This window comes from Dipodomys ordii, unplaced genomic scaffold (assembly GCF_000151885.1).
Source record: "Dipodomys ordii isolate 6190 unplaced genomic scaffold, Dord_2.0 Scaffold9, whole genome shotgun sequence".
Classification (NCBI taxonomy): Eukaryota; Metazoa; Chordata; class Mammalia; order Rodentia; family Heteromyidae; genus Dipodomys; species Dipodomys ordii.
This window is the reverse complement of record NW_012267225.1, coordinates 2,569,624-2,596,858: the sequence shown is the minus strand read 5'-3', so window position 1 is coordinate 2,596,858 and position 27,235 is coordinate 2,569,624. Positions and strand designations below refer to the sequence as shown.

Here is a 27,235-nt window from a genome sequence, read left to right as displayed (position 1 = left end):
AGTCTGTCAGCTAAGATATGCTGTGTTTTGAATGAAGAATAGGGTTACAGAGAAACTTAAAGGCATTAAGATAAGGGGATTACATTTAAGACTTAGAATAAGAATTCCTTATACTGAAGAGCTTCCTTCCTTCTTCCCTGGAGAAAAACGAATCAAATAGTATCTTAAGAGAAGACTGAGTCTCTCCAAAAGTGTGAGCCTGCATTTGGATCTTTCCTCCCCACTTACCACAGTTGTCAAGAAACTTGGAAAGCAAAAAAACATTTTATGGTGAAGTAGCTTAAAGTAGCTTAACTTGGTTCAGTGGATTTTGGGGTCACAGATGTTTTTGGTTCCTTCTAGAGTGAAACCTGAGGTTTAGTGGAAGGAGGTACATTGATGGAGGACAGTAGAAAGCACCATCCATCTTGAAAATACTGCAGATCTTTACACAAATGAGGAATTTATGGCAAATGTCTTATTTGTATTTGGCTTTTAGAAAATATTGTTTATTAATTTGTTCTATTACCTGAACTTTATCAGGGGAGAGAATGAACCTAAGGAGAGAAAGTTGCAGTGAACTTTAATCCAGGCCACTTTTCACTCTCCTGAGTCTCTGCAGCAGTTTCTGCGACAGATTTTCCCACCTCTTTTTTACCTGGTCTATTTTGTTATCAGTTTCTTAAAATATGAATTTAGATCATGTCACTACTTCTCCATATCTTTTAGAATACAATGCAAACCCTCTAATAGGGCCTACAAGGGATTGTTTGCTCTAGCTTTGACATTCCAACTTTGTCTTACAATGTTTACTTGCTTGTTGGTCACTACACTTCAAGCACTGTAGTTTCTCAGTTCCTAGAATCTGATCAACCTTTAACTACCCAATGGCCTTTGTACTCTTACCAGCTCCTTAACTGCCAAGGGTCACTTCCCCCCTGCACCTCTTTACAGAGTTAATTCTTTCCATTTCCCCTCAGCCATTACTACAGCACTCTGCTAGTTCTTTTCACTGCCTTATCAATTTGCTTATTATTTTCTTCACTTGTTCTTTGCCAACTAGAGCAGAGATATCGTCTGTTTTGTTCATAGTCAATGTTCCTAGCACTCAGAAGAGTGCTGAGCACCTGGTAGATGATGAGCAAATATTTGAGGAAAGAATAAATGACTCAGAAGTCAACAAAGACTAAATGTGGTAGAATCAGTCCCAATTCTTCCAGACACTTGAGAAGTGTCTCCTAAGATACTATAATTACTGTTTCAAAAAGTCTTCGAGACTTGGTATCTTTTCAAATTTCCTGCTAATGCTCTAGAAAAAGGAAATAATAGGCTATCTATGAAAGATAATCTTTTTTTTTTTTTTTGGGTCCAGTCGTGGGGCCTGAACTCTGGGCCTGAGCACTGTCCCTCAGCTCTTCAGCTCAAGGCTAGCGCTCTACCACTTGAGCCACAGTGCCACTTCCGGCTTTTTTCTTTTTGCTTATGTGGTGCTGAGGAATCGAACCCAGGGCCTCAGGCATGCAAGGCAAGCGCTCTACCACTGAGCCACCTTCCCAGCCCCTGAAAGATAATCTTATATAGCTCCAAATATATGTATTTCCTAAGATGATGCATCATTTGTCTATGCCCACCCCCAACAACTCTTCCTCTTTTCCCATTCTCCATTTTAGCAGTTACTGGTTACGTCTTTTGCTCAGACAGAATTCTAGGTGTCATTCTTTATTATACCATCTTTGTCCCTTGTCTGCTCTGATTTCATTGCTGTACACAAACCATCCCCAACTTCAGGAGCTTAAAAATAAACAGTGGTAATGGGGCAAATGAAGGAAAGGGTGACATTGTCCAAAAAAGAAATGTGCTCATTACCTGACTTATAAATTAGTAACCCCTCTGTAAATACCTTAATAATAACAATAATATTATATCTTTAGAATAGACGGGTTTAGACAACCAGGTAAGATTACCTTGTTGAATGGGTCAGCTGGGTGGGAACTGCTTAGGTTTATTAGGAAATTTTTGTCAGTGGCTGAGGCTGCAGTTGTCTGAAGACTCAATGGGGCTGGTCAGCCAAGATGGGGCACTGAAGTCCTGGCTGATGTTTAACACTGTGGGCTTGGAGGCTAGGAGATTAGCTATAATCATAGCTAATCTAGAACAACATATATGGTGTTGGGTAAAGAAAAAGATAAATTCCCAGAAGTTGAGTATCAAAAAGGCTTTTTCTGCTGAGCTACCAGTTGCTCACATCTACATTCCTAACCGTATAGAAGACTGAGAACTGAGGATTATGGTTGAAAGCAAGCCCAAACAGACAAATATGCAAGACTTTATCTCTGATTAACCAACAAAAAGTCAGAACTTGGAGGTATGGCTCAAGTGACAGAATGCCAACTATGAGTGAAAAAATCAAAAGGATATCAAGGCCCTGAGTTCAAACCCTGTGCTGGTATGGGGGCTGGGGATTTGGGGGGGGGAGCGGGAATAGGGAAAGCTATTTCTAGTGACTTTACAGGAATTTACAACTTTAATTGACTTTCTACATGGTGTAGTCTCCAGACTCATGATGTGTTACAGAAAATACATCTCATGGCAGAAATCAGTTGCAAGTGCAAGTGTGTGATTAGCTGCAGCTCTATGGAATGCTTTGTATATAAGGACTGGGAGTTGGTAGTAATGGGTGGGGCTCAGGGATAGTAACAAAGCAGGTTGGCCTGGTGTTCTGATATCCAAAAAAATCTGATAAACAGGCTGCAGGCATGTCCTGTATCCCTCTGTTCTTTAAAAAGCTTATACTCACTCTAGCACCTACGTGTAAACAAGTTAGGGGACAAGTGGGTCATGTTTTGAGGTCAGCCCATGGAAAAACTTTACAAAACTTCCCCCGCCCTCCAAGTCCTTGTCACCCCAAACTTTGCAGAAAGCTGAGCTTGGGAAGATCCTGGTTTCGGGACAGCCCAAGCAGAAAAGCCCAAGAGTGTCCATCTTCACAGAGGCAAGCTGAATATGGTTAACTTTGGAGGGCATTATCTCTATTTAAATACTCAAATCTAGAGCAGTCTGTCAAGCTAACACAGCTGCCATACGAAGTTAAGTCGTTCTTTTCTGTGCAGTCTGTTCTATACCTTGTATGATACTTAGACTATACGCTGGGTACCTGCACCCACCTCATGCACCTCACTAGTTGTGGTAGTCAGAATTCCTTCAGACATTGCAGGATCTCTGGTTGACAATATTTACTTCAGTTGAAAACCACTGAATTAGATTACCACCATTTCTAAATTCCTTATCAAATTCCCAGAAGACAAATCTCATTGGCCCAGCTGGAGCCAATGAATTATAACCAGAACGTGGGATCACATGGCAGAGATATGGCTGCCAGGAATCCACACCTATGCCAGTGCTGGCCCATTCCCTGAAAAGAGGAGTGGACAGATAAGTAGTAGGTGTCAATTACATTTCCTTAATCCTAGTCATGAGGTTTTTCTAGCCCAACTCCATGTACTCTGGCTCCTACATGGTTTAGCTGAAATGTTGAGATACACTTATCTCTATACCCTTAAAAAAAAATTGGAGTTGGGTTCTAGCACAGTGTAGAGGACTTGCTTAGCATGTATGATGCCCTGGGTTTGATTCAAAGCACCTAAAAAAAGCCCCAGCAACATGAACTTTTGTTTTTAAACCTCCAATTTTTCACTATAAGGATTTTAAGAAAAAATACCTGATTTTAAAATGTATGTCCTCCAGGGCTGGGAATGTGGCTTAGTGGTAAAATGCTTGCTTAGCATGCATGAAGCCCTGGTTGGAGTCTTTAGTACCACATAAACAGAAAAAGCTGCAAGTGGCACTGTGGCTCAAGTGGTAGAGTTGCTAGCCTTGAGCAAAAGAAGCTCAGGGACAGTGCCCAGGTCTTGAGTTCAGACTCAAAGCCAGCCTGGACAGAAAAGCCTGTGAGACACTTATTTCTACTTAATCACCAAAAAGCCAGAAATAGAGGCGTGGCTCATGTGGTGGAGTAAAAATCTTGAGTGGAAAAAGCCAAGTTGAGTGCATCAGGTCCTGAGTTCAAGCCACCAGTACTGGCCTGTGTGCATGCATACACATACAAGAAGATACACTATACAGAAATGCTTATGAAATTATAATATACAGTGGCAGAGAATTGCCCATTTTTTCCCTCCTCAGGGAAGGGAATGGCAAGTAAAATGTGAAGTGCAGTAAGACTTTTTGCAACAATCAAAAGCCTTATGCTAAAAGGTAGCAATATGAGGGCTAAGAAAAAGTCTAGCAGTCAAGTGAGAATGTTTGTTCTCCTATATCATTATTTAAAAATATAAAGGTATGTGCATGTTAGCCCTTGTTCAAATTATACTTAATGTTTGAATACATGAGTAAGGTTGAACAGAAAAGACATTGATTCAGGGAGGGGGATATATATGGAGAAAGAGACAATTGCAGGAAATAATGATACAAAGGGTTGATTTTCAGAAAACATTTTGCAAATTGAACACATTCAGATTGAACACATTCCCACTCTTTTCTTGATCCTCTTCAACAATGCCATTAAAGGAATTTTTTTTAAGATGCTAACTCATAAGTTCAAAGACAAGGAAAAGGAGCTTCAGCAGATGGTTAAACATAATAGACTTAAACCAGGTATGGTGTAATCCCAGCATTTGGAAGCTGAGGCAAAAGGATTTCAAGTTTGAAGTGACCACCTCAAAAGAAAAAGGTGCCAGGTGCTAATGGCTCACACCTGTGAGCCAGCTGGGGCAGAAAAGTCCCCATGAGATTCTTATCCAATTAACCACTCAAAAACTGGAAGTGGTGCTGTGGCTGTAGTGCTAGAGAGGTAAACTTGAGCACAAAGAGGCTCGGGGACAGCACCTAGGCCCTGAGTTCAAGCCCCACAACTAACAAAAAGAAAAAAAGACATGTCTTTTGTGTTTCTTAGCCCAGAGAGTTGAAATTTAAGGGCTAGCACAAAATATAGATGTAAAAGAAGGCCACATAACACAAGAACTAAATGTAGGTAGAAGACTCACACAAGATTTATCTGCTCAATCACCTTGACCACCCTGGTGGGGAGAACCTCCCCCCATCCCATGATCCTGGCAGTGGGGGCTCCTGGCTCTTCTGCTTTTCTGTGGCCAGAGGGGCACCTCTGGCTTCTCCACTGGGCACCTAAGAATAAGAGGCTCCCCACATGCTAGGAAGTGCAAAGAACTTGATAAAGGACTGATGGGCTAGAAATGCCAAAGATAATCCTGGAAGCCTATTGCAAACATCTGTGGACAGAAAAGTTTTTATTGTGGTCATTCTCACACTTAGACTTGTTTATTGTCTGGGGATTTTGTGATGTACAGTGGGATGATGGTGGTGATGGTGACAATGGTGACGATGGTTCACTGGCATGTAGAGTGTTGCTGTCCAAAGTTCTTCTCTCTGTGCTGGAGTCTTCAGACCATTTAGAACTGGAGGTTGAAGGACCTCACAGAATTTCCCTCACTCATTTGGGGTGTTAGGAAATTGCTACCTACCAAAATATCTTGTATCATTAACTATTATCTTATAGATAATTAAATTTCTCTCCTTCTGGAGCCTTGCCAGGGCTGTGTGCTTTTATGAAGGCAGGCTTTATGCTTTGAAGGTTATAATTTAGATGCAGAGAATTACTTCAGCTTTGTCACTGCAAAGAAACCATTCCCACTGGAAAGCCGTCAGTGTGGTTTACATCTGTGAGGGAAGCTGAGCCCACAGGTTTGGCCTCATTACCTTTGTCTTACTGGTTGGTGCAGCAAGAAGGCAGCCTAAGAAGAATCAACTATATGCATTGGGTTGTGGCCTGGAAACTTTGATCGCTCTTCCTCCCTCTCCCTCCCGTTTCTTCCCCCTCCCTCCCTCTCACCTCTCTCCCCTTCCATCTTCTTCCTCCTCCTCTTTCCTCTCCTCTCTCCTCTCTTGTGATTTCTAACCAGGCTAAGCTACATAGTGAAATCCTATCTCCAAAATGAAGGGGAAAAGAATTTCTACCAGTCTGGTATGACATGAGCTCCCAGCTTTCTGCCCTGTACATCCTGTGCTTCTAGTCCTGTCATACACAGACAGAGCTTCCTGGAGTTCTAGTTCTCCAAAGGTTTTGCTCATCCCAACACCAACGGATTGTAGGTAAATGTGTGGGTAAAATGTCCCAGATGCAGCTTTGAGGAGCTTGCTTCTCCCTCCACCTCCCATAGTAGTATATCTGTGAAAACACGCTTGATGGCAGATTGCGCCTTTCAACTCACAAGGCTGGGAGGGGCGTGGCTAATGTGGTAGAGCATCTGCGTAGAAAGTTTGAACCCTATCCCCCTGGTCCACAAAATACAAGGAAGAAAAAAGTAGCTCATGGGCCTGTTTTTTTTCCCCAATAGTGTTAATACACCCATGTGTCTGGGTAGTCCTGATTTAATTGGATAAATTCATAGATGGCAGTATTTTGTGTAAACATTATTAGTCTGTGCTGAATGGCTGTACAACAGATGCAGAGTTGCCTTTCCTCAGCATTTTCACTCAGACTGGAACAGAGCTGCTGTTTTATAAAACGGAGTCACTCAGGGCAAGGCCCAGGCTGCAAGCTACTTACTATTCTGCACATTATGTCGTAGCTTGGAGCTGGGCACAGCCTGATCTGAGTACTATGTGTGGCAACTGGTTAGTGGGTGAATACTCTGGAAGGATTCCTGGGGAGGCAGGGGCCACCTGAGCCACTGAAGCAAGGGACCCCTGTGTGGGGGCTCCTGGAGTTCCTGTCTCTTTGGGATGTACAAGAAGACTCGTGCCTCTCCCCGGAGTGGCTCTCCATTTCAAGGTCAGCCCTCCAAGGGTTGGTTGTATTTGCTAGAGCCATCCTAGGCATTCTTGTTACTTTGATTTACAGTCTGGGATAAAGGGCCATTATCAAAAGGCTGCATGTTCTGGGCCTGCTCACGATAGGCCTGAGCAGTCTCCCCAGAGGCCATAAATTTACTGGACACGAACAAAAGCACCATTGTTGTAGGGATAAAGCAGATAGAAAGTCGATTTTTCTTTGCTAGTAGATTGATTTCTGTATTGCAGATCACTGAGGTCATGTCTGAGGGAGAAGGGGAGAGCCTGGGACCCACTCATGCCCTGGCTCTCCTGGAACCCCATTGAGGACTGGTGTAGACAGTTGGCCAAACCCAATAAGGACATGGACTTCCCGGAGTTCAAGCCCCACATCCCATCCCGGAAGGTCTCATCAGCTGCAGTGGCCTTGGCAGGGTTTCGGCACAATGTTTTGGCCTATGTGGCTGCAAGCCAGGCTGGTTAGGTGAGGCCAGTATGTCCTCAACCCTCAAGCTCCCTCTCCCCCCTTCATTCCCACCTTTCCTCCCTGCCTCGTTTAAAGGCCCCTTATTCTGAGCACCAGCTCTTCCCAGTTCCTGAGCTGATACTGTATAATCTGTTTGATCAAGGACACTTCTATTTGAGGTTCCATTTTAGCCAGGTTCTGCATAGGTATTTAGTATATGTTGGTTCTTCTAATGCTATAGATATCACACTATAGATATTACTGAATCCATTGCACAGATAAAGAAACTGATTCAGACACTGGAGTTCTGACCAAGGTAAACAAATGTTGGACTCAAATTTAGGAGTTGTACGCTACATCTAACATTCAGTAAGCCAATCCCTACTAATAAACCAGTTAATAGAGATGCCATTCTTCCCAAATAACCATTCCTCCCAAATGACATAATGATTTAACAAAGCCATTATGTAGCTCAGAGGCAAAGTGCTTGCATAGCAAGAACCATGTCCTGGGTTTTATCCCCAGTACCAAAAACAAAAAACCTTTGCTTGAAGTGGCTCACACCTTTAATCCTAGCTATTCAGAAGACTGAGATCTGAGGATCATAGTTTGAAGCCAGCCTGGGCCAGAAAAGTCTCCACGAGACTCTTATTTCCAATTAATCACTCAAAAACCAGAAGTGATACTGTGGCTCAAGGTGGTAGAGTACTAGCCTTGAGTAAAAGAGCTCAGGGACAGTGCCCAGGCCCTGAGTTCAAGCCCCGAGGGGAAAAAAAAAGATCACCACATCACCTCTTTTAGCTACATTTTGTCTGTTTTTTGTCTGTGTAAATGCCAGTACTGAGAGTTGAACTCAGGGTCTGGGTGCTGTCCCTGATATTTTTTGCTCAAGCTTGGTGCTCTACCACTTGAGCTGCAGCTCCACTTCTGGCTTTTGATTGGTTTATTTGAGATACACGTCTCACGGACTTTCCAGGCTGGTTTCAAACCATGATCCTTAGGTCTCAGCCTTCTGAGTAGCTAGGATTACAGGCATGAGCCATTGGTGTCTCATTTAACCACATCTTTTTGATGTACCTAAAATCTGTTGGAATTTGTGTTAAAATTGGGGCTTGTACATACAAAACTATATTTACACTTTTTTTTCAGCTTTATTTGTTATGCTCTACATGCAAAGAGCAGCTGCTCTAACAACAAGCTTCTCTTTCCTGTTAAGTACAGATGAGAAATCTCCATCCTGTTTTTGTCTGCCTAAGTAGTAATTGTCTTCTGCTAGCCAATATTCTCTCATTCTCTCTCCTTTCTTAGTTTCATATCCTTTTATTTCAGGAGGAAAGGCTGGTTCATACTTTGATTGGATCTGACAGAATAGTGACTGGTTTCAGAGCAGAGATTGCAAGAGTAATTGCACTTATTCACTCATCTTTTTTTTTTATGCTAGTCCTGGGGCTTGTACTCAGGGCCTGGATGCTGTCCCTGAAGGTTTGTTGTTGTTGCTGTTGTTTGGTTCACAGTTGGTGCTCTACCACTTGAGCCACACCTCCACTTCCAACTTTTTGGTGGTTGAATGGAGATAAGTCTCATGGACTTTCCTGCCTGGGCTGACTTCTGACAGGTTGAGCCATTGTCCCTGGCAAGTTGCTCATCTTTGTTAAGATAAACCATGTGAGAAACTCTCATGTCTTAAAAAGTGACAAAGGATGCTCCTCTCAGGAATTAAGTTTATGAAGCTGGGAGCAGAAGGCAACAGAAGCAAACCACACGACATACTGAGAATTTTCCAGGAAGAAGATCTGGTCTGTTGTGTTTGAGGAAGTGAAAGGCCTGTGTTGTGTGAGTGAGGTTTCAGGAGGGGGCAGGGGGAGGCCTCACTGCATGGATGGAGGGACAGCAGGGCACTCCTTCCTGTGCCTCTAGTGATGAGGCTGGACTTACCTCAAGGAAGAAGTCTGAGAGGGGAGGGGCACCGTCCACTGTCAGCCTTCCCAGGTTGCTGTCAGGGTTGCATGGAGCATGAAGGGAATTACGAAAGCAGAAGTAGTAAGACCAGTTTGGAAGATGTTACAGTTCAGACAAGAGAAATGTCTGAGAGGTGCTCACACTGGATTTCCTGTCCCATAAATCCTACCAGAATATAGAAGACCCCACTATGAGATGGAGTCCATCTAGTCCCTTTGACATTCACAAATGGAATGAGGGGAAAAGATGCTGTATGACTTTCAGATACATTATGAAAAGCAATGTGGCTTTGTGTGTGTGTGTGCGCGTGTGCTCGCACACAGATGCTGGGACTTGAACTCAGGGCTTTGCATTGTTGCTTGGCTTTTTCTGCACAAGACTGGTGCTGCATTGTTGTCTGGATTTTTCCACTTAAGGCTAATGCTCTCCCACTTGAACCACAATTCTACTTCTAGCGTTTTACTGGTTAATAGGCAATAAGATGCTCTCAATTTGTCTGTCCAGGCTGGCTTTAAGCCACAGTCCTCAGATCTCAGCCTCCTGAGTAGCTGGGATGTGAGGTGTGAGCCACTGGTGCCTGGCCTACAATATTGCTTTTGTACTGTCACAGTCAGATGGTGAGACCCTCCTTCCCTGCCCCCCTTCGCGCCCCCCCCCCCAGCAACATTGCCCATGTGAAGGGGAAATGAGGTTGCCAAGCAACAGCAACTTCTAGGCACCTGCGTGATTTCAGCTTTCAGGTCTTCTAGCCAAGGCCCCCATCGCTGGGGAGCAGAGAAGAGCCATCCATGCTGTGAATTATCAATAGCCGTTTCACACTGTTAGATTTTGGAGTCAAATTTGCTCTACAGCCTTAGTATGGGAAGAAGAGGGCAGTGTCTGGAACTTGTATGATGGCAGTGGTTTGGGAAAAACGTGGACCTATTGGAGCTCCTGTGTGGAAGCAAAATTAACAGGATGTGGTCATGATAGTGACAGAGTGCCATTTCTCTCTCTCAGCAAACTAAAGAAGCTGCTTCATTAGAGAAAATACCAGTTTGGAAGCTGGGCATGGTGGCTCTATCTGTAATCCTGGCTACTCAAAAGGCTGAGATCTAAGGATTGCAGGGTTTTTGTTTTTTCTTTTTTCTTTTTTTTTGGTCATGGGGGCTGAACTATGGGCCTGGACACTGTTCCTCAGCTCTTCAGCTCAAGGCTAGCACCCTACCACTTGAGCCACAGTGCTACTTCCAGCTTTTTTCTGCTTATGTGGTACTGAGGAATCGAACCCAGGGCCTCATGCATGCGAGGCAAGCACTCTACCACTGAGCCAACTTCCCAGCCCCTGCAGGGTTTTTGTGTGTGTGTGCATTTTCTTTTTCCAGTCTTGGGGCTTGAATTCAGGGCCCAGCACTGTCCTTGAGACTTTTGGTGCTCAAGGTTAATGCTCTACCACTTGAGCCACAGCACCACTTCTGGCTTCTTCTGAGTAGTTTATTGGAGATTAGAGTCTTATGGACTTTCCTGCCTGGGCTGGCTTTGAACCATAATCCCCAGATCTCAGACTCTTGAGTAGCTAGGATTACAGGTGTGAGCCACCAGAGCCCAGCTCTGAGGACTGCAGCCAGCCCTGGCTTAAAAAGCCAGAAGTAGAGCTGTAGTTCAAACCGTGGTAGAGTGTTAGCCTGGAGCAAGTTCAGGGACAGCACCCGGGCCTTAAGTTCAAGCCCTAGAACCAGCACCAAAAACAAAACAAAACATAGAAAAGAAAATACCAAGCTGTGTGCTTGTGGTACGTACCTATAAATCTTAGCTACTCAGGAGGCTGAGATCTAGGAGGATCCACATTCAAAGCCAGTCTGGGTAGGCAGATCTTGAGACTAATATTTTCAATTAGCCAACAATGAAAGCATGGTTCAAATGGTAGAACACCAACTGTGAGTGAAAAAAATCTGGGAAAAACAAAAAACCAGCAAGAGCTAGAGGCCCTGAGGTCAATCCCCAGTATAGGCACATAAGAAAATAAAAGATGGGGCTGGGAAGGTGGCTCAGTGATAGCGTGCTTGCCTTGCATGCATGAGGCCCTGGGTTCAATTCCTCAGCACCACATAAGCAAAAAGCCGGAAGTGGCGCTGTGGCTCCAGTGGTAGAGCGCTAGCCTTGAGCTGAAGAGCTGAGGGACAACACCCAGGCCCAGAGTTCAGGCCCCATGACCGGACCCCCCCCCAAAAAAAAAGAAAAGAAAAGAAAATGCCACTCTCCTCTCTCTCTCTCTCTCTCTCTTTCTCTCTCTCTCTCTTTCCCTGTCTTTCTGTCTCTCTCTGTCTCTGTCTCTGCATGGCTTCATTATTTGGGTCCTGGCTTCTCATTCATTTGAAGCTATTCCAATCACACTGTTAGCCCATTACTTCCACAACATAGTCCTGTGGGGAGCCCCAGGGGTCAGGCCAGGAGCTCTGGCCTCCTCCTTACTCATGCAGATCACACCCACTTCCTACTACCTCCTTGTCTGATTCTTTCTGATCCTTGAGATCTATGCTGCAGTAGCCAGGACTCAATTGCAGAGCTGCTTCTCTTCTCTTTCTCTTGGGTGATCTCAGCCACCTCACACCATCTATCCGCACAAGCATGGCACCTCCTGCCAACCTCTCCTCTCCTGCTGCCTCCAGGACAACTCCTGGACGTCTCCTGGAAAGTCCATACTGGACCAGCATCCAGTCTAGACTCCCAACCTTTCTTACACCCACCTCCCAAAGGAGGCAATACTGCTCCCATTTGCACAGGCTCAGATGTTTGATCTTGCTATCCATTCACCCCATGTCCAACTCCTTAGTAAATTCTGTTGGTTCTACTTTGAAACCATCTCAGAATCCTGACCCTCCGCCCCTTCATCTTGGTCCATACTGCTGCCCCATCTCTCAGTGGCCTCCTAACTAGTTTCTTTGGTTCTGTTCAATACTCAGAATAATGCTGCTAAAAATCAGGTCAGATTTAATCTTCAAACCTCCTAATGTCCCATAAGGGCCTGTGTCATCTGGCTCTGACCTCATCTGCCACCCTCTCCCTGCTTACTCATTTCTGCCACACTGGCTGGCTTCCTTCTTTCTCCTCAGCATGGCAGACACAGCTTCCCCAGAGCTTGGGCAGCCACTGTTAGCTCTGTCTGGAATGTTCTCTTGGAGCTTACACATTCTCTGCTGAGATGTCTCTGGCAAATCCACTCCTTGGTGCTTCCTGTCCCCTTCTCCATTTTATGTTCCTCCTAGCACTTATGACCACTTGATACACTACTTATTTCATTGGTGTCTGTGTGCCTGGCACACAGTAGGCTCTCATGGACTTGAGTGAACATGTAATCCCCTGTGGCAGGAACCTTGCTTTAGGTGACTCACTCTTTCCTTCTCTTTCTTTCTTCTCTCTCTCTTTCTCTTTCCTTCCTTCCTTTCTTTTATTTTTTAAGCTGGTTGTGGTCTAGAACTCTGAGTCTGGGCACTGTCCCTGGGTTCCTTTTGCTCAAGGCTAGCGCTTTACCACTTCAGCTACAGTGCCACTTCCGGCTTTTTCTGTGATTAACTGGAGGTAAGAGTCTCAGACTTTCTTGCCCGGGCTGGCTTTGAACCACAATCCTCAGATCTCAGCCTCCTGAATAGCTAGGACTACAGGTGTGAACCACTGTCACCCAACATATTTTCATTTCTGAGGTGAATTAGATGAGGCTTGGAGACAGTGGGCTACATTTCCCAAAGCTACATGATTATTAAGTGAAAAGGCTAGGGTTTGAATCCAGAGCTCATATTGGCAAAGCTATGCTGGCCTTTCCTTACTTGGAAGATCTTAGAGACAGTACCAACTCCATATGAGAGTGAACTATCATGCATGTGAAACTTGTGTTTCAAATGCTTCTGTGTTACCCTGTCCTTGAGGATATTCTGAGATTTATAGAACTGGAGGGAAAGTGGTTGCAGCTCTTGGAAAGTATCCTGCTGGGTTAGATGCCTGTAGAGACAGCTAGGCTGATGTGCTGAGGCCTGAAAACGCACAGTGGCAGAAGTAGGGTACTAACAGGTATAATCATGCAGTGCTTTTCTAAGGAATGCCCAGCCTGTCCTCCTTATTAAGTCAATCACTTTTCTCGGGGATGGCTGAGGAGACAAGATTCTGCACATTCTCTCTGTTGGGCTTAGTCACAAATACCCAGCAAATCCTCACTGCCCTAGCTAATGCCACAGGCCACACTTTAGCTTACTAGTTTTGTTATCTCAACAAAACTCTACCACTCTTTCTAATTTAACTTTGACCCCTTTTTCATGTTGCTGGTTATACAAGCATACAGACTATCAAATACAAGTTCATATTACTACTCAGCATTATAGAAAATGCAATATGCATGTCACTAACTACTCCCACACTGACCTTCAGTCATGTATGGATGTGCATTCTGTTCACTGCCCCCTCCCCATGCCTCTGAGCCATATCCCAAGGCCTCCTGACTCCTCTTTCCCCTGACCTGCTGAAGATTCTGACTACATCGTGAACCTCTCTTGTCACTTTTATTTCCTCCCATCTATAAACATCATGTACTTACCCCTCTGAAACAGATTACTGTTCTATGTCCTGTCTGTCTATCCATCTACCCACCTCCCTACCTAGCTCTCTCATGGTAGGGACAGAACCCCAGAACCCAGGGTCTTGAACATGCTAGGCAAGTATTCCATTACTGACATGTATTCTAGGCCCAAATTCTTTCCTTTTGGTATCATTTGAACACTCAAAAGGAGGAGTACTAGTGAGCTCAAGCACTTCCATGGCCTCAGTGGCCTCTCAAGCATTCACTTAGCCTCTGGCCTGCTAGTGATCAAACCCAAGACCCATTGTTCAGTCCCTATCCCTTTGCCCTGGCTTGCAGCCAAATTTGACAAAGCTTTACATCCTTAAGAAACAAAGCTATGTTGTCTTTTTTTTTTTTTTTTAAGGTGGGAACTGGGGCTATAGCTCAGTGGTAGAGTACTTGCCTGGCATGTATGAAATCCTGAGTTTGATCACCATAACCACAAAGACGAGAAAACCACACTCCAACATCTACACAAAAGAACATAAACGGTTATATGAAGAAGCATGTAGCAGTGATTTAAAAGTAAAGTTCACAAAGTTTGTAAAAACGTTGAATTTGCTTGAGCTTCATCTTAACCGTATGCATTTTATGCATTTCGAGGGACTCCACCAGGGTCCAGTTTGTTTTCTCCTCTAATACTTCCTGTATCTTCTATGTTTCACCATAGCCTCCTAAAACAAGTCTGGGAGAACAAACAGGCCTTTTCTGGTCTGCCACCTGCTGGTAAATCCTAGCAATACCCTAGACAGAGAAATTCAGTGGCTTCTCATCCCTTTTCTCCAAACCTGAACTCCTGTTAACCTGAAGTTTTTTTCATTTCTGTTCTGCAATCCCTTTTCCATTTAGCTCTATAAGTATTTTTTACATATAATTTTATGTGGGTAGTTTTAATGTATCACATTCTAATACTCTGGTTTCTCTTCATATCTCATAAATCTTTTCCCTATATCACATTCTAGCTACCTTCAAGTTTTTGCAGTGCTTACCTATTTGTATCTCTTTCTGGCAACTTATGCCCTGATTAAGCTTAATTACTAATGTGTTCACGTGGTCAGGGTGTGCTTTTAGGAACAGCTGAGGGCCAGAAGTCCTAATGAAAGTGTGGTCCACTCTTGAGGAGGGCAGGTACAGTGAGCCACCATAGGCAATCCCTTGGTTAAACTGGCCAGAGTTCTGGACTGCTGCATGCAGGGACTTGAGGACAGGTCTAGAAGCAGGAGGAGTCATTAAGGGACTGCTGCAGTTATGGTCTGGGACAAGAATATGAGAGCTTCAGCAGCCAAAGAAAGGAAAGTAACTGTAATTAGAAAAGTGAAGGAATAATAGTAATTATCATCAGTGTGCACAGCACTCCAATATATTATTACAGAAGTATATTATTACACATTATCAGCACTTTCTTTGCTACAATTAATGCTGTCATTATAACCATGCTGCCTCTGGCTGTTGAGTCATTTCAGCAATGGCCTCCAGAAGCTAAGGTTTATGTCACATTCCAGGATCTGGAATTACCAGGAAACAAGTGTGACACAGTCATTGGCTAGTTTGTAAGGGCAGAGCAAAGGGACACACAAGAACTTTTGTGCACACAAGGGACTGCAAATAAACTGTTGTGGGGCTAGGAATGTGGCTTAGTGGTAGAGTGCTTGTCTAGCATGCATAAAGCCCTGGGTTCAATTCCTCAGTACCACATAAATAGAAAAAGCCAGAAGAGGCACTGTGGCTAAGTGGTAGAGTGCTAGCCTTGAGCATAAAGAAGGTCAGGGACAGTGCTCAGGCCTTGAGTTCAAGCCCCAGAACTGGCCAAAAAATAAAAAGAAAGAAAGAGCTGGGAAGGTGGTTCAGTGGTAGAGCGCTATCCTTGTATGCCTGAGGCCCTGGGTTTGATTCCTCAGCACCACATAAGCAAAAGGAAAAAGTGGTACTGTGGCTCAAGTGGTTGAGCGCTAGCCTTGTGCTGAAGAGCTGAGGGACAGCACCCAGGCCCAGAGTTCAGGCCCCATGACCGGATCCCCCCCCCAAAAAAAAAAAAAGAAAAGAAAAGAAACTGTTGACTGTGGTGGCCAGTGCCTCCCATCCTAACACTTGGGAAACAGAGGCAGGAGGAATGCAAGTTCAGGCCAGCCTGGGTTACATAGACTTGTCTTAAAAAGAGAAAAATAAAGACAGAAAGTGCTTTATGTTTGTTGTGAGGGTACTTTTGGGCTGATCTTTGGCTCACTTGCATGTACGCATCATCTCCACACTCAAAGGTTCAGCTATCTATGAAGCAACCAAATAAAATCACATCTCCAATCAGCCCAGAGAGGTCATGAGATAGGATTGAATTTCTACCTTAATCCTAATTATTTGGGAGTTAGGAATAGGAATCTGCTGACATGGGGGAATAATCAAGAGAAACTGGAAATTCTTGCTATTTTCCAAGGCCAGCACAGGCTGAGGATCAGGTGAGTGTGCGATAAGTATTGGCTGGATTATGATGAACAAAAAAGGATTAAATCATTAGGATTGATGTATTCCAATCTTAAAAGACTGACTTAGATGAATAACTATATTTTTCAATTCAGAGAAAATGATGGAACATTTATGCATGTTACATACTTCTGGAAGGATACCTGAGATTCACTTCCTAATAATTATTCCTACTGTAATTTATAGTTACAAAAAGTGAGATGTGGAGGGATCATGACCCTGCTCGGGGATTCTATAACACAGTGGGAATCCAGATTCCACGTCATTCAGGTTTGTAGTGGGAGAGGTGTGTACAGAGGAGCAGGTGAGGTGGCAGGGGAGGGGGATGGAAACACTGGCTGCTGACTGTTTTCATCGAATCTGTTAATGACTGAAGAAAAGAAGCAGAGTAGAAATTGCCATGCATTTTATTGTCTCCGTGTAGAAACCTACTTATGTCGTAGCACAGGGGTCAAAGCCTTGGAGGATGTCCACATTCTGTGTGAGCTGCAGAGCCAGGGTGCCCGTTATGTCTTCAGAATCCTTCAGCCCAGACCGCAGGAGAAACTGGGCACAAGCCAAGTGCTGACCTGCACAGGCTAGATGCAGGGCTGAGAGAGGCAAGAATGACATTAGCTTAGAACACAACCGCTGGAGTACACAGCCTAAGGTTGCAATTTGAAGCCAGCCAGGGCAAAGTGAAGTGAGAAACTATCTCAAAAATAAGTCAGATGTGGGGATACATGCTTATGGTTCCAGCTGCTCAGGAGGCAGAAATAGGTGGACCAGTCCCAGCCAAGTTACTTCAAGGTCTTATCTGATAAACTAAAAGCTAAAGAGTAGGGGTATGGCTCAAGTAGTACAACATCTACCTAGCAAGCACATGGTCCTGAGTTTAATTCCCAGTACTGTAAAAAGAAGGGAAGTAAATGATTTTATGACTTAACAGTAGTAATTAAGCCGATAGTCATGACCATTGTCAAGGTATTGGCATTAGTTCTCCAACTTGGCAAATACAGAAAAAGTTATTTTAAGAAAAAGCTGTCAAGGGCTGGGAATGTGGCTTAGTGGTAGAGTGCTTGTCTAGCATGCATGAAGCCCTGGGTTCCTTAGTACCACATAAACAGAAAAAGCTGTAAGTGGCACTGTTGCTCAGAGTGGTAGAGTGCTAGCCTTGAGCAAAAGAAGCTCAGGCACTGTGCCAAGGCCTTGATTTCGAGCCCCAGGTCTGGCTAAGAAAGAAAGAAAAAGCTGTTGAGATACTTAAGAATAATATTAGCACCAATCTTTTCTTTTTTGTTGGTTGTGGGGCTTGAACTCTGGGTCTAGGCGCTGTCCCTCAGCTCTTCAGCTTAAGGCAAGCACTCTACCACTTGAGCCACAGCGCCACTTCCCGTTTTCTAGTGGCTTATTGGCGATAAAGAGTCCCACGGACTTTCCTGCCCAGGCTGGTTTTGAACTGTGATCTTCAGATCTCAGCCTACTGAGTAGGTAGGATTACAGGCGTAAGCTACCAGCGCCTGGCTTCTTTTCTTTTTTTGAGACAAGGTCTTGCTATGTAACCAGGGTAGGCTTGAACTTGGGATTCTCCTGCCTTAGCCTTCTGAGTTCTGGAGATGGCACCCAGGTTTTGTGCATGGTAGGTAAGCACTCTCCACTAGGCTATACTCTCAGCCCCAAATATGAAACTTGGTGAGTTGTTCACACATTCAATACCTGATCGATTTCGTTCATCTTTAGCATTGATGTCAGCACCCAAGGATAGGAGAGTCTCAAGTGTACTTGTATGTCCTTCCTGAGTATTGAAATAAATTCATTATTACTGTGATGATAACAAAAACCTTTAAACAAACTCTAATCATATTAGGCACTTATTCTAAAATAGTCAACTAAAAAACCTGAATTGTATAGCTAAAGGGTAATGACTTGTATCACTCTTAATAAGGCATCCATCATTAAATATCTTGGTCACATTTCATTACTAGGATTTTGATGATCAACTTTATATGCCACATTAGTGACCTAATACAATTGAGTCTCTATCAATATAAGCTGTATAAATTTTGTGATTTATACAGAACTACAATTCCAAAATTTCCCAGACCAATATTTACCTAATTAAAATCTGTAGGGTAGATATAGATAACCAAAGACTACATAACCTCTCATAAAAGAGAATCCTAGGGGCTGGGAAGGTGGCTCAGTGGTAGAGCGCTTGCCTTGCATACTTGAGACCCTGGGTTCGATTCCTCAGCACCACATAAGAAAAAAGAAAAAAGCTGGAAGTGGCGCTGTGGCTCAGGTTGTAGAGCGCTAGCCTTGAGCTGAAGAGCTGAGGGACAGCGCCCAGGCCCAGAGTTCAGGCCCCACGACCAGACCCCCTAACCCCCAAAAAAGAGAATCCTGCAGCTAGTATTATGAAGCAATTATATATATATATATTTTGGTGAAACCAAAATCAAAGCTTGAGGTTCAGTCTTCCCTGAAGACTGGAGAAAACACCAGCCTGTCTCCCCTTGTGGCATCTCAGCCCATCCTTACACACCTCCCTACCTTCTCATGAGAGGAAAATAGGACAGAAGAGTGTAGATGATTTAAAAATAATCGCTGCTTCTAGAAAATCAAGCATGGGACAACTAAGTAATGGATCAGTAATATGGGAGACTGCAGGCACTGACAACAGCTTCCTTTCTAGTTGAACATTTTGTCTTCAATGTGATAGGGAGAGACCAATTAATGCCATTCCCATCTCCCATTTAAAGAGATCTTAACTTCTAAATGCTGCATAAGTATAGAGATCTAGGAGTTTCATACAACAGACATTTATGGCTTTAAATGATTCCTGAAAACAAAAATGTTAGTAGTGTGATGTAAAGCCCAAGAACATAAAAGGTACTTCTTTATTTCTTAATTTCTTTCTTTTTAGTTTCCTTTTAAAGGGATTAATGACTTCAGATTCATGATTATTTCAAGTATATGGACAATTACCATTCACAGAAATGAAGCCATAAAAACCAGGATTATAGCTGAGGGCCAGTGGCTCATGCCTGTAATCCTAATTACTCAGGAGGCTGAGATCTGAGGACGACAGTTCAAAGCCAGCCTTCAAAGCCAGCCGGGGCAGAAAAGTCTATGAGACTCTCATCTCCAATTAACCACCAGAAAACCAGAAGTAAGCTGTGGCTCAAAGTGATAGAGCACTAGCCTTGAGCAAAAGAGCTCAGAGACAGCCTTCAGGCCCTGAGTTAAGCCCCACAACTGACAAAACAAAACAGGATTACAGAGCCATCCATCAATGGAATAACACAAGTCAAAGTAAGGTAGGGACGTTTTCATGAGAAAATACCAACCTTGGCCGCATAATGAAGTGCTGTGTGGTGGGTTGTGGTTGCTCTCACATCTACATCAATGCCAAGATCAGAGACCAGGAAGCGGATGGCTTCATCCTGCCCTGTGACAGCTGCCCTGTGCAGAGCCTGGGCCCCCAGGCTGTCCTCGGCTGAAGAGCAAGCCTTGTAGATGGGAGGAGCAAAAATCAGAAGCAGCAGAAAAACCTGGGCCCATACACCTGGCTGTCTGTACCTTCCTCTGGGCAAGAGGATATGGAGCTTCTGTCTGATTCTCTAAGGACTCTAACCAAAAAAAAAAAAAAAAAAAGGATGAATCCAGTGACACTAATCATGATGTATTATACTCAAACTGCTTTGATGAATAGTAACTCCTTGTAAAACTACTTAAAGATTTGAAAGAAAGAAAAGAAAGGAAAAAGAACGGGATGAGTCAGTACTCCTGGCTACAGTGCCAAAAGTGCTTCCAGGGCCTCCGTTGCCATCAAAGGACTAGTATGTCTTAGAACATGGATCTTTGGGGCCTCTCTCCACAGAGTCAATTTCACTGCGTTTCCTTGCTTTTTTTTCCCTTTTAAATAAACTTGCTCTGATTATTTATTTATTTATTTATTTACTTATTTATTTGTTGGTCATGGGGCTTGAGCTCTGGGCTTGGGCACTGTCCCTGCGCTCTTCAGCTCAAGGCTAGCACTCTACCACTTGAGCCACAGTGCCACTTCCGGTTTTCTAGTGGTTTATTGGAGTTATGAGTCTCAAAGACTTTCATGCCCGGGCTGGCTTTGAACTGTGATCCTCATATCTCAGCCTCCTGAGTAGCTAGGATTACAGGCATGCGCCATCTAGCTATAAGGAGCTATTTCTAGAATACTTAATTTGCTAACTGCTCTAAGTAGATTATATTATTTAATACTTCTAGGAGCCATCTGAAGAAACTCAACTTCTTTTATTTTATAGCTGGAAATACAGATACTTAGGACCCAGGATATAAAGGGTGCTGTTTATCCTATAATCTAAAATTTGTAAGAAGAATCAAGGAATAAAACAAAACCATTTTGATACCTGATGTTTTTCAAGGAGTAGCCTGGCTACTTCCACATGACCACATTGAATTGCATCCATAAATGGGGTGACGCCACAATTGTCTCTGCAGTCTGGTTCATACTGGCACCTAAAGCCCAAACCCAGAATTACAGAACTGAGAGTATTCCCTTCAAACTGTCTTCTCTAACCCTATGTTGTCTCCTCGGGTTATCTTTTCAAATTATCATCTCTGTTGCTGATCCCACATTTATATCTGGGCCCACCTGTGTCTTGAACTGCCTGCCTGAGCCCCATATTTCACAGGCACACAACACTCAACATTACCTAAAGTAAAATTATCATCTTCCTCCCCCACCCGCTGCTCTTCCAGTGTTCCATTTCTCAGCAAGTGGCTCTGACATCATATCCTAAAGTCATCTTTGATGTTCCCTACTCCTCATTCCTTTCATCTGTTTATTTTGTTGCTATGCTAGAGATGCTAGGGCCTGTTCTACCACTGAGCTGGATCTCTAGCCCTTCTCATCTCCTTTAACAAGTTACTCATCTTGCCCCATTGGCTCCACTTTCAAAATTACCTCCAAATCCCCCTCTTCATCCCTAGACATCTTTGTGTCCAGCTACCATCAATTTTTTTTTTTTTTTGCCAGTCCTGGGGCTTGAACTCAGGGCCTGGGCACTCTCCCTGAGCTTCTGTTGCTCAAGGCTAGCACTTTACCACTTGAGCCACAGCATCACTTCTAGCTTTTTCTGTGTATGTGGTACTGAGGAATCAAACCCAGGGCTTCGTGCATACTAGTTGAGCACTCTATCACTAAGCCATGTTCCCAGCCCCCTGCCATCATATTTGTCTTTCTCACTGCACCAAATAGATCATGGAACCTCCTGCTCACCCCATCCCCCAATCCATTCTGCCTTAAGCAACCTAAGGATTGACAATTTTGGGAAACTGTTGTCTGAAAATCTATCTTAAATGCTTAGAATAAAATCTGAACTTTCTCACATGGTCTACAGTGTCCACATTGTCCAGGCTTCAGCATATTCTGAACTTCCTGTTTCTCAGATATACCATACTTTCCCATGTCTCCTACTGGCCATTAACTCTCATTCTCCCCTTCAAGTGGCACCTTTAATATTCCTGGTGCTGAGATTCTGACTCCAAGGTATACTGAGTTATATGCTCCCTTTGGGATACTGCAATTCCTTGCAATGTTGGTAAGTCTTACAGAGCTTGTTCAGTCTGTACTGCTGCCAGTCTGTGATCCTCTTCAAGTAAAAACAGTATTAACCTCTTGTTAAAATGTCTAATAAATATTTCCCCCCAATTTATTGCTTTGCTCTTACCTCTTAAGAAGTACCTTTACTGCTTCTAAACAGCCATGCATTGCTGGAAGAAGAGAGTTGAAAATTAGAACGTTTAGGTATACTGTATACTCAAAATGCTTCTTGGCTGGGGATGTAGCTCAATGGGAGAATGTTTGCCTGACATGCATAAAGCCCTGAGTTTGATCCTGGCACCACAAAAATAAATAAAGTTCTTTCCTCCTGGTTCTCTCCCTTCTGCCTCAGTCTCCTAGTTATGACTTACAGGAATATTTAAATTTGGTATACTTTTACTGTCCCCTAAAAATAAAATTCAACTCAATTAGTGGTAATGATGTTTTTACTTTAGGGATGCACGGCCAATACTTGATTATTTCTCTCTCTCTCTCTTTTTTTTTTTGCAGGTCTGGGCTTCAGCTGTCTCTGAGCTCTTTTGTTGAAGGCTAGCGCTGTACCACTTGAGCCACAGCTCCACTTCCATTTTATCTCTATGAGCACTTTCATGGCAAACTTTCAGTCTGAAACTTATCTTCCCAGTTTTGTGTTGTAAAACTCCAAGGTCAGTCAGCTTTCATCCAGGAAATACAAAAACATTTTACTGTCTGTATTAATCCTTAGCAAAGTAACCAGAAATTGAGTCCCTCTCCTAAAAATAATATTCAATAATAAAGGTTTTGATATCTTCTATTTATTTGGGGCAAATGATAGGGTGCTATATCTCCAGGGAAGTATCTCCAGATGTTTGTGAAGGGCAAGGTGACCAAATAATTAATAAGCTAGAGAACTGTCTTTCCATTTACTTGGAATGTTTATGAAGATATTCTTCCATCCGTAAGTGCCACTGTGTTTAGAAAACAACTGGCTGTATTTTACCTAGACTATATCACATCGCAGGCATTAAGTTCTAGAGAAACTAAATTCAACACACTTCCTAGTAGGGCAAGGTTACTTTCCAAATTTCAAATTTCTTGTTCTAGACTCTTACTGTAACAACTTTACATTTTTCTTAATTTAAAGTCATCTACAGATGCATAACAGTTAAAAGTAATTAAAAAATAAAAACCGTATCCTAAATTGTATTTAGACACTGGGGCCAATGTATCTATAAGCATTTGTATTTATTTAGACATAAACCATGTATTACTAAGAATATGAAGGAAATATTTTCTTTTTTTCTTCTTGTCTTCAGTAACAATGTAAAAACTGTTAAGACAATAGTAACTATTTATTCTGGGCCTACATGTGCCAAGGATTGTGTTAAGGAACTCACATAATGATCTCTTTATCCCTACAGTAATTATGTATCATGGGTATCATTGCTGATGAAGACAGAGTCTGCTCAAGAGACAGACTAGGGGGGCTGGGAAGGTAGCTCAGCAATAGAGTGCATGCCTTGCAAGCATGAGGCCCTGGGTTCCATTCCTCAGCACCACATAAACAGAAAAAGCCGGAAGTGGCGCTGTGGCTCCAGTGGTAGAGTGCTAGCCTTGAGCTGAAGAGCTGAGGGGCAGCACCCAGACCCAGAGTTCAGGCACCATGACTGGCAAAAAAAAAAAAAGAGACAGACTAGGTTTTCTACTGAAGGTCAAAGACTTTGAGAGGAACAGAACCAGTTTCCATCTAACTAATAGAAGGTAAGAAGGATACACATGAAGAGTTTACCAACATAAGAAAGGCAGCTAGCCGGGCACCGGTGGCTCACGCCTGTAATCCTAGCTACTCAGGAGGCTGAGATGAGGATCGGTTCAAAGCCAGCCCGGGCAGGAGAGTCCGTGAGACTCTTATCTCGAATAAACCACTAGAAAACCGGAAGTGGTGCTATGGTTCAAGCGGTAGAGTGCTCACCTTGAGCTGAAGAGTGCAGGGACAGCGCCCAAGCCCAGAATTCAAGCCCCACGACCAACAAAAAAAAGAAAGAAAAAGAAAGGCACCTAGCCAGTTACATGATCTATAGAAAACATTCTTTTTCCTTACCATCTATTTTCTCATAACCGTCATTTCCCTGCAGGCAGCTTGAACAGGATGATGTAGGCAGTGCTGAGTGAAGTGACTGCACATCTGTCCTGTTTGCCTGAGGCTACTGGCTGTACCTGCAGTGTGCAGAGGAGTTCTTCTGATTTTGCTCTCTGTCTTCCAGGCATCTGGGCACACAGTGAGCAAGTACTGGAGGATAAGGGGGTCGCCTTCTCGACTGGCAATGTGGAAACTGTTCCAGCCATCTTTGTTCTTCAGGAGTGGATTGGCACCGTGTTCCACGAGGGCCTGGATCACCTCAAGATTCTTCCTTGTGCAAGCCATCATCAGAGGAGTCCTAAGGCCAACCAGTGTAAGCCATCAGATGGAAGGAAGCTGAGACATTAAAAGGGAGAGGTCAAGTCTTCAGGAAACACATATAGCCTTGGCACAGATGGACAACCTAGAAGGATCAGTGGTCTTGAAGGAAGGAAAAGAGCTTTGACTGGTAAATTCTCTGCATGACGTAAGAACACTGGGAGAAATAACAAGGGGAATATGATTGTCACCTACAAGTAGATGGGGACCTGGGAAGCAAAACTGCTTGAGAGCCAGACCTGAGTAGTGACCTGGGACAGAACCACCTAGGACCAGGTCTACTTTTCTCCCATAGTGGGGAAGATGAACTTTATACCATTCTCTTCTGTACTTTTTTCTTCTTTTGTGAGTGAGGTTGAGAATCAAACCTAGAACTTCATGCATACTAGGCAAAGGTTATAACACTAAGTTACATTCCCAGCCCCTGTTTTCTTTTTTCTTTTCCTTTTTTTAATTGTAATAAGATCAGGAATCACTTGAAGTAGAAGCTTCACTATGTAATAAGCCTTAAGAAGTTCATAGCAGGCCAGTGAATGTGGCTTAGTGATAGCATGCTTGTCTAGCCTGACTGAGGCCCTGGGTTTGATTCCTGGTACTACATAAAAAATAAGTAAAATGAAAAGAAACAAAAATAACCATTAAAAAGAAATCATAGCCTCAGAAAGACCAGACACAATGAAAAAAAGAATTTCAGGCAGGTAGAGGTAGCTCAATCCTAGCTACTCAGGAGTCTGAGATCTGAGGATCCAGTATGCAGACAAATTCTTGAAACTCTTTTCTTTTTTTGCCAGTCCTGAGGCTAACACTCAGGGCCTAGGCACTGTCCCTGAGCCTCTCTGTACTCAAGGCTAGCACTCTACCACTTGAGCCACAGCACCACTTCTGGCTTTTTCTGTTTATGTGATACTGAAGAATTGAACCCAGGGCTTCATACATGCTAGACAAGCACTCTACACTAAGCCACATTCCCAGCCCATCTTGAAACTCTTATCTCCAGTTAACCAGCAGAAAGGCAGAACTAGAGATGTAGCTCAAGAGGTATAGCGCTGGCCTTGGGCAAAAAAGCTAGGGGAAAGCACGTAGGCCTGTTCAAACCCCAGTACCAGCACCTAAATAAATAAATAAATCCAATCTAACAAATGAGGTTGAATTTGTGTGAGGTACAGTTTCTGGACTGTGTTGACAGTAGTTGTTACAGCAAGGCAAGAGGTGAAAACCACATAGTGTTATATCTGCACCTGCACTGTATCAATCATATTCTTATGGTCTGTACAATACCAGTTAAAATAATGCAATCTGTGAGCTAAGAATCTAGCTAGAAGAACATCACTACGGTACAATCCTTTCCCTATCTGACCACATTGAGCAAGAAGGTTGGGGGCGATAAGACGTTGCCGTTGGGTGAAAACTGGATGCTGAGAAGAGCTCCCCTCGTGTACCCACGAGGTACACGAGCCACGATTCTGATTCTGCAGGACTAGGGAGGAGGCGTGTTTTTCTGGACCGTCGCCACCTACCAGTCGCCCTTCTTCAGGCAGTCTACCGCCGCCCCTCGGTCCAACAGGTAGCCCACGCAGTTCCGGTGGCCCATAGAGGCAGCCTCGTGAAGAGGCCGCTTGTAGTCTCGGTTGGCGGCCTCGATGTCCATGCCACAAGTCTCGGCTAGATAGGCCAGGATGTCCAGGCGTCCGTGACGGGAGGCACAGTGGAGGAGCGTGTCCCCAGCCGGGCCCTGACAGCCGCCGGCCGCCCGCAGCTCCTCCTGCAGAGCGCGCAGCCGGCCTTCCTGCACCAGCCTGCAGAGGCGGCGCGGGTCCCCCGGCGGGGCCATCCCGGTGGGCCAGGCGGGGGCACGAGTGGGAGGGACACCGAGCCTGAGTCCGAGGCAGGGTGCACAAAGCTGAAAGGGAGCCTGGGCTTCCGCTTCCTGCACGTGACACTCCTCCGAGACACCCCGCCCTCCGCCCAGCTCTTTTTCCCGGCGCGGTCGCCGCTGCCGCCGCCGCCGCCAGAGCCCCTTCCCGCCCCTCGCCCCGGGGGCCGGGAGCTGCGCCCTCCCGGCGCGTCGGGGCGGGGCCCCCGGCTCCAGGCGCCCCTGCTGCTAGGGGTACGTGGGCGCACCTGTGGTCCCGGAGCTGCCCTCTGCACAGGGAGCCGAAAACGTCAGAGGATGGGGGCGCACCGCTCTACCGCGAAGCCCCGAAGTTTGACGGGCCCGTGGGGCCGGACCCCCCCCCCTCTCCCCACGGCTCCGGAGGCCGCCGGTCCGGGGCCTGGCCTGAGCTAAGGGCCGAACCCAAGCGGCCCTCGCTGCGGCTGCCGAGCGCGCGTCCGCGGACTGCGAGCCGGGGCCGCCGCGGATCCCGGAGCCCGGGCTGGACACCGCCCGGGTCCTGGGGGTCTGGGACGGTGCTAGGGGACGGGGCGGTGCTCCTGGGCTCCGCCTCCTCCTCATCCAATCGACAGTCGCCCGGCGTCCTCCCCGCCCCTGCCGCTGCAGCCCCCAGGAACTCTGGGAAAGTTTCCCGGTGCCGCCTCCGGGCCAGCGGAAGCGCGGAAGGGGCGTGGTCCGCTCGCGGTGGCCGCGCCCCTTCCAGACTCGCGTTTCGATTGGCTCAGGCGGCCGTCCTTCAGATCCGGTGGCAGGCGCTTCCCTGGGCAGCGACGGGGCGGAGCTCGTGGAGGAAGTCGTCCGCGGTCTCGGCTCGCTGACGGGGCGGGAGGAGGGGCTTGCTGCAGGGGGCCGCTTGGCTGGGAGGCCAGCAGCGGGGACCGGGCGGCGACGGCGGCGGCGGGGGCCCGGGTCCGGAGCGCCATAGTGCGTGAGATCCTAGACGTGACCGGGGATGCAGGCGGGGCTCCGATGCGTGGGAAACTTCAGCCTTTCGGGTCTCGGGGGTG

At 45.1% G+C, this 27,235-nt stretch overlaps 2 protein-coding genes across 3 annotated transcripts in view; one reads left to right on the top strand and one right to left on the bottom strand.

The window, feature by feature from the left end:
- Positions 1-16,706: 16,706 nt before the first annotated feature.
- On the bottom strand, positions 16,707-26,725 carry Ankrd16 (ankyrin repeat domain 16). The gene is made up of 7 exons (XM_013009328.1): positions 25,852-26,725; positions 24,094-24,314; positions 22,025-22,067; positions 20,702-20,810; positions 19,643-19,804; positions 18,009-18,087; positions 16,707-16,903 (listed from the first exon to the last, which is right to left on the bottom strand). The coding sequence occupies exons 1-7, from the start codon at positions 26,163-26,165 to the stop codon at positions 16,746-16,748; spliced, it is 1,086 nt and encodes a 361-aa protein (XP_012864782.1). The 5' UTR covers positions 26,166-26,725; the 3' UTR covers positions 16,707-16,745.
- A 280-nt stretch (positions 26,726-27,005) lies between these two features.
- Fbxo18 (F-box protein, helicase, 18) overlaps positions 27,006-27,235 on the top strand; it is a 37,515-nt gene continuing 37,285 nt past the window's right edge. Inside the window, exon 1 of one of the 2 annotated variants that reach the window (XM_013009325.1) lies at positions 27,006-27,152. In XM_013009325.1, the coding sequence (XP_012864779.1) occupies position 27,152 (1 nt within the window). In that variant the 5' untranslated portion in view covers positions 27,006-27,151. The remainder of the gene's footprint in view (positions 27,153-27,235) is intronic. The other variant, XM_013009326.1, reaches the window with a different exon arrangement.

Coding starts and splice junctions, on each gene's coding strand:
- Ankrd16 (XM_013009328.1), bottom strand. CDS start 26,165: ATGGCCCCGCCGGGGGACCCGCGCCGCCTCTGCAGGCTGGTGCAGGAA. Junction 22,068..24,093: donor AACTCCTCTGCACACTGCAG/GTACAGCCAGTA, acceptor CTCTTCTTCCAG/CAATGCATGGCTGTTTAGAA. Junction 18,088..19,642: donor CACTTCATTATGCGGCCAAG/GTTGGTATTTTC, acceptor TTCAATACTCAG/GAAGGACATACAAGTACACT.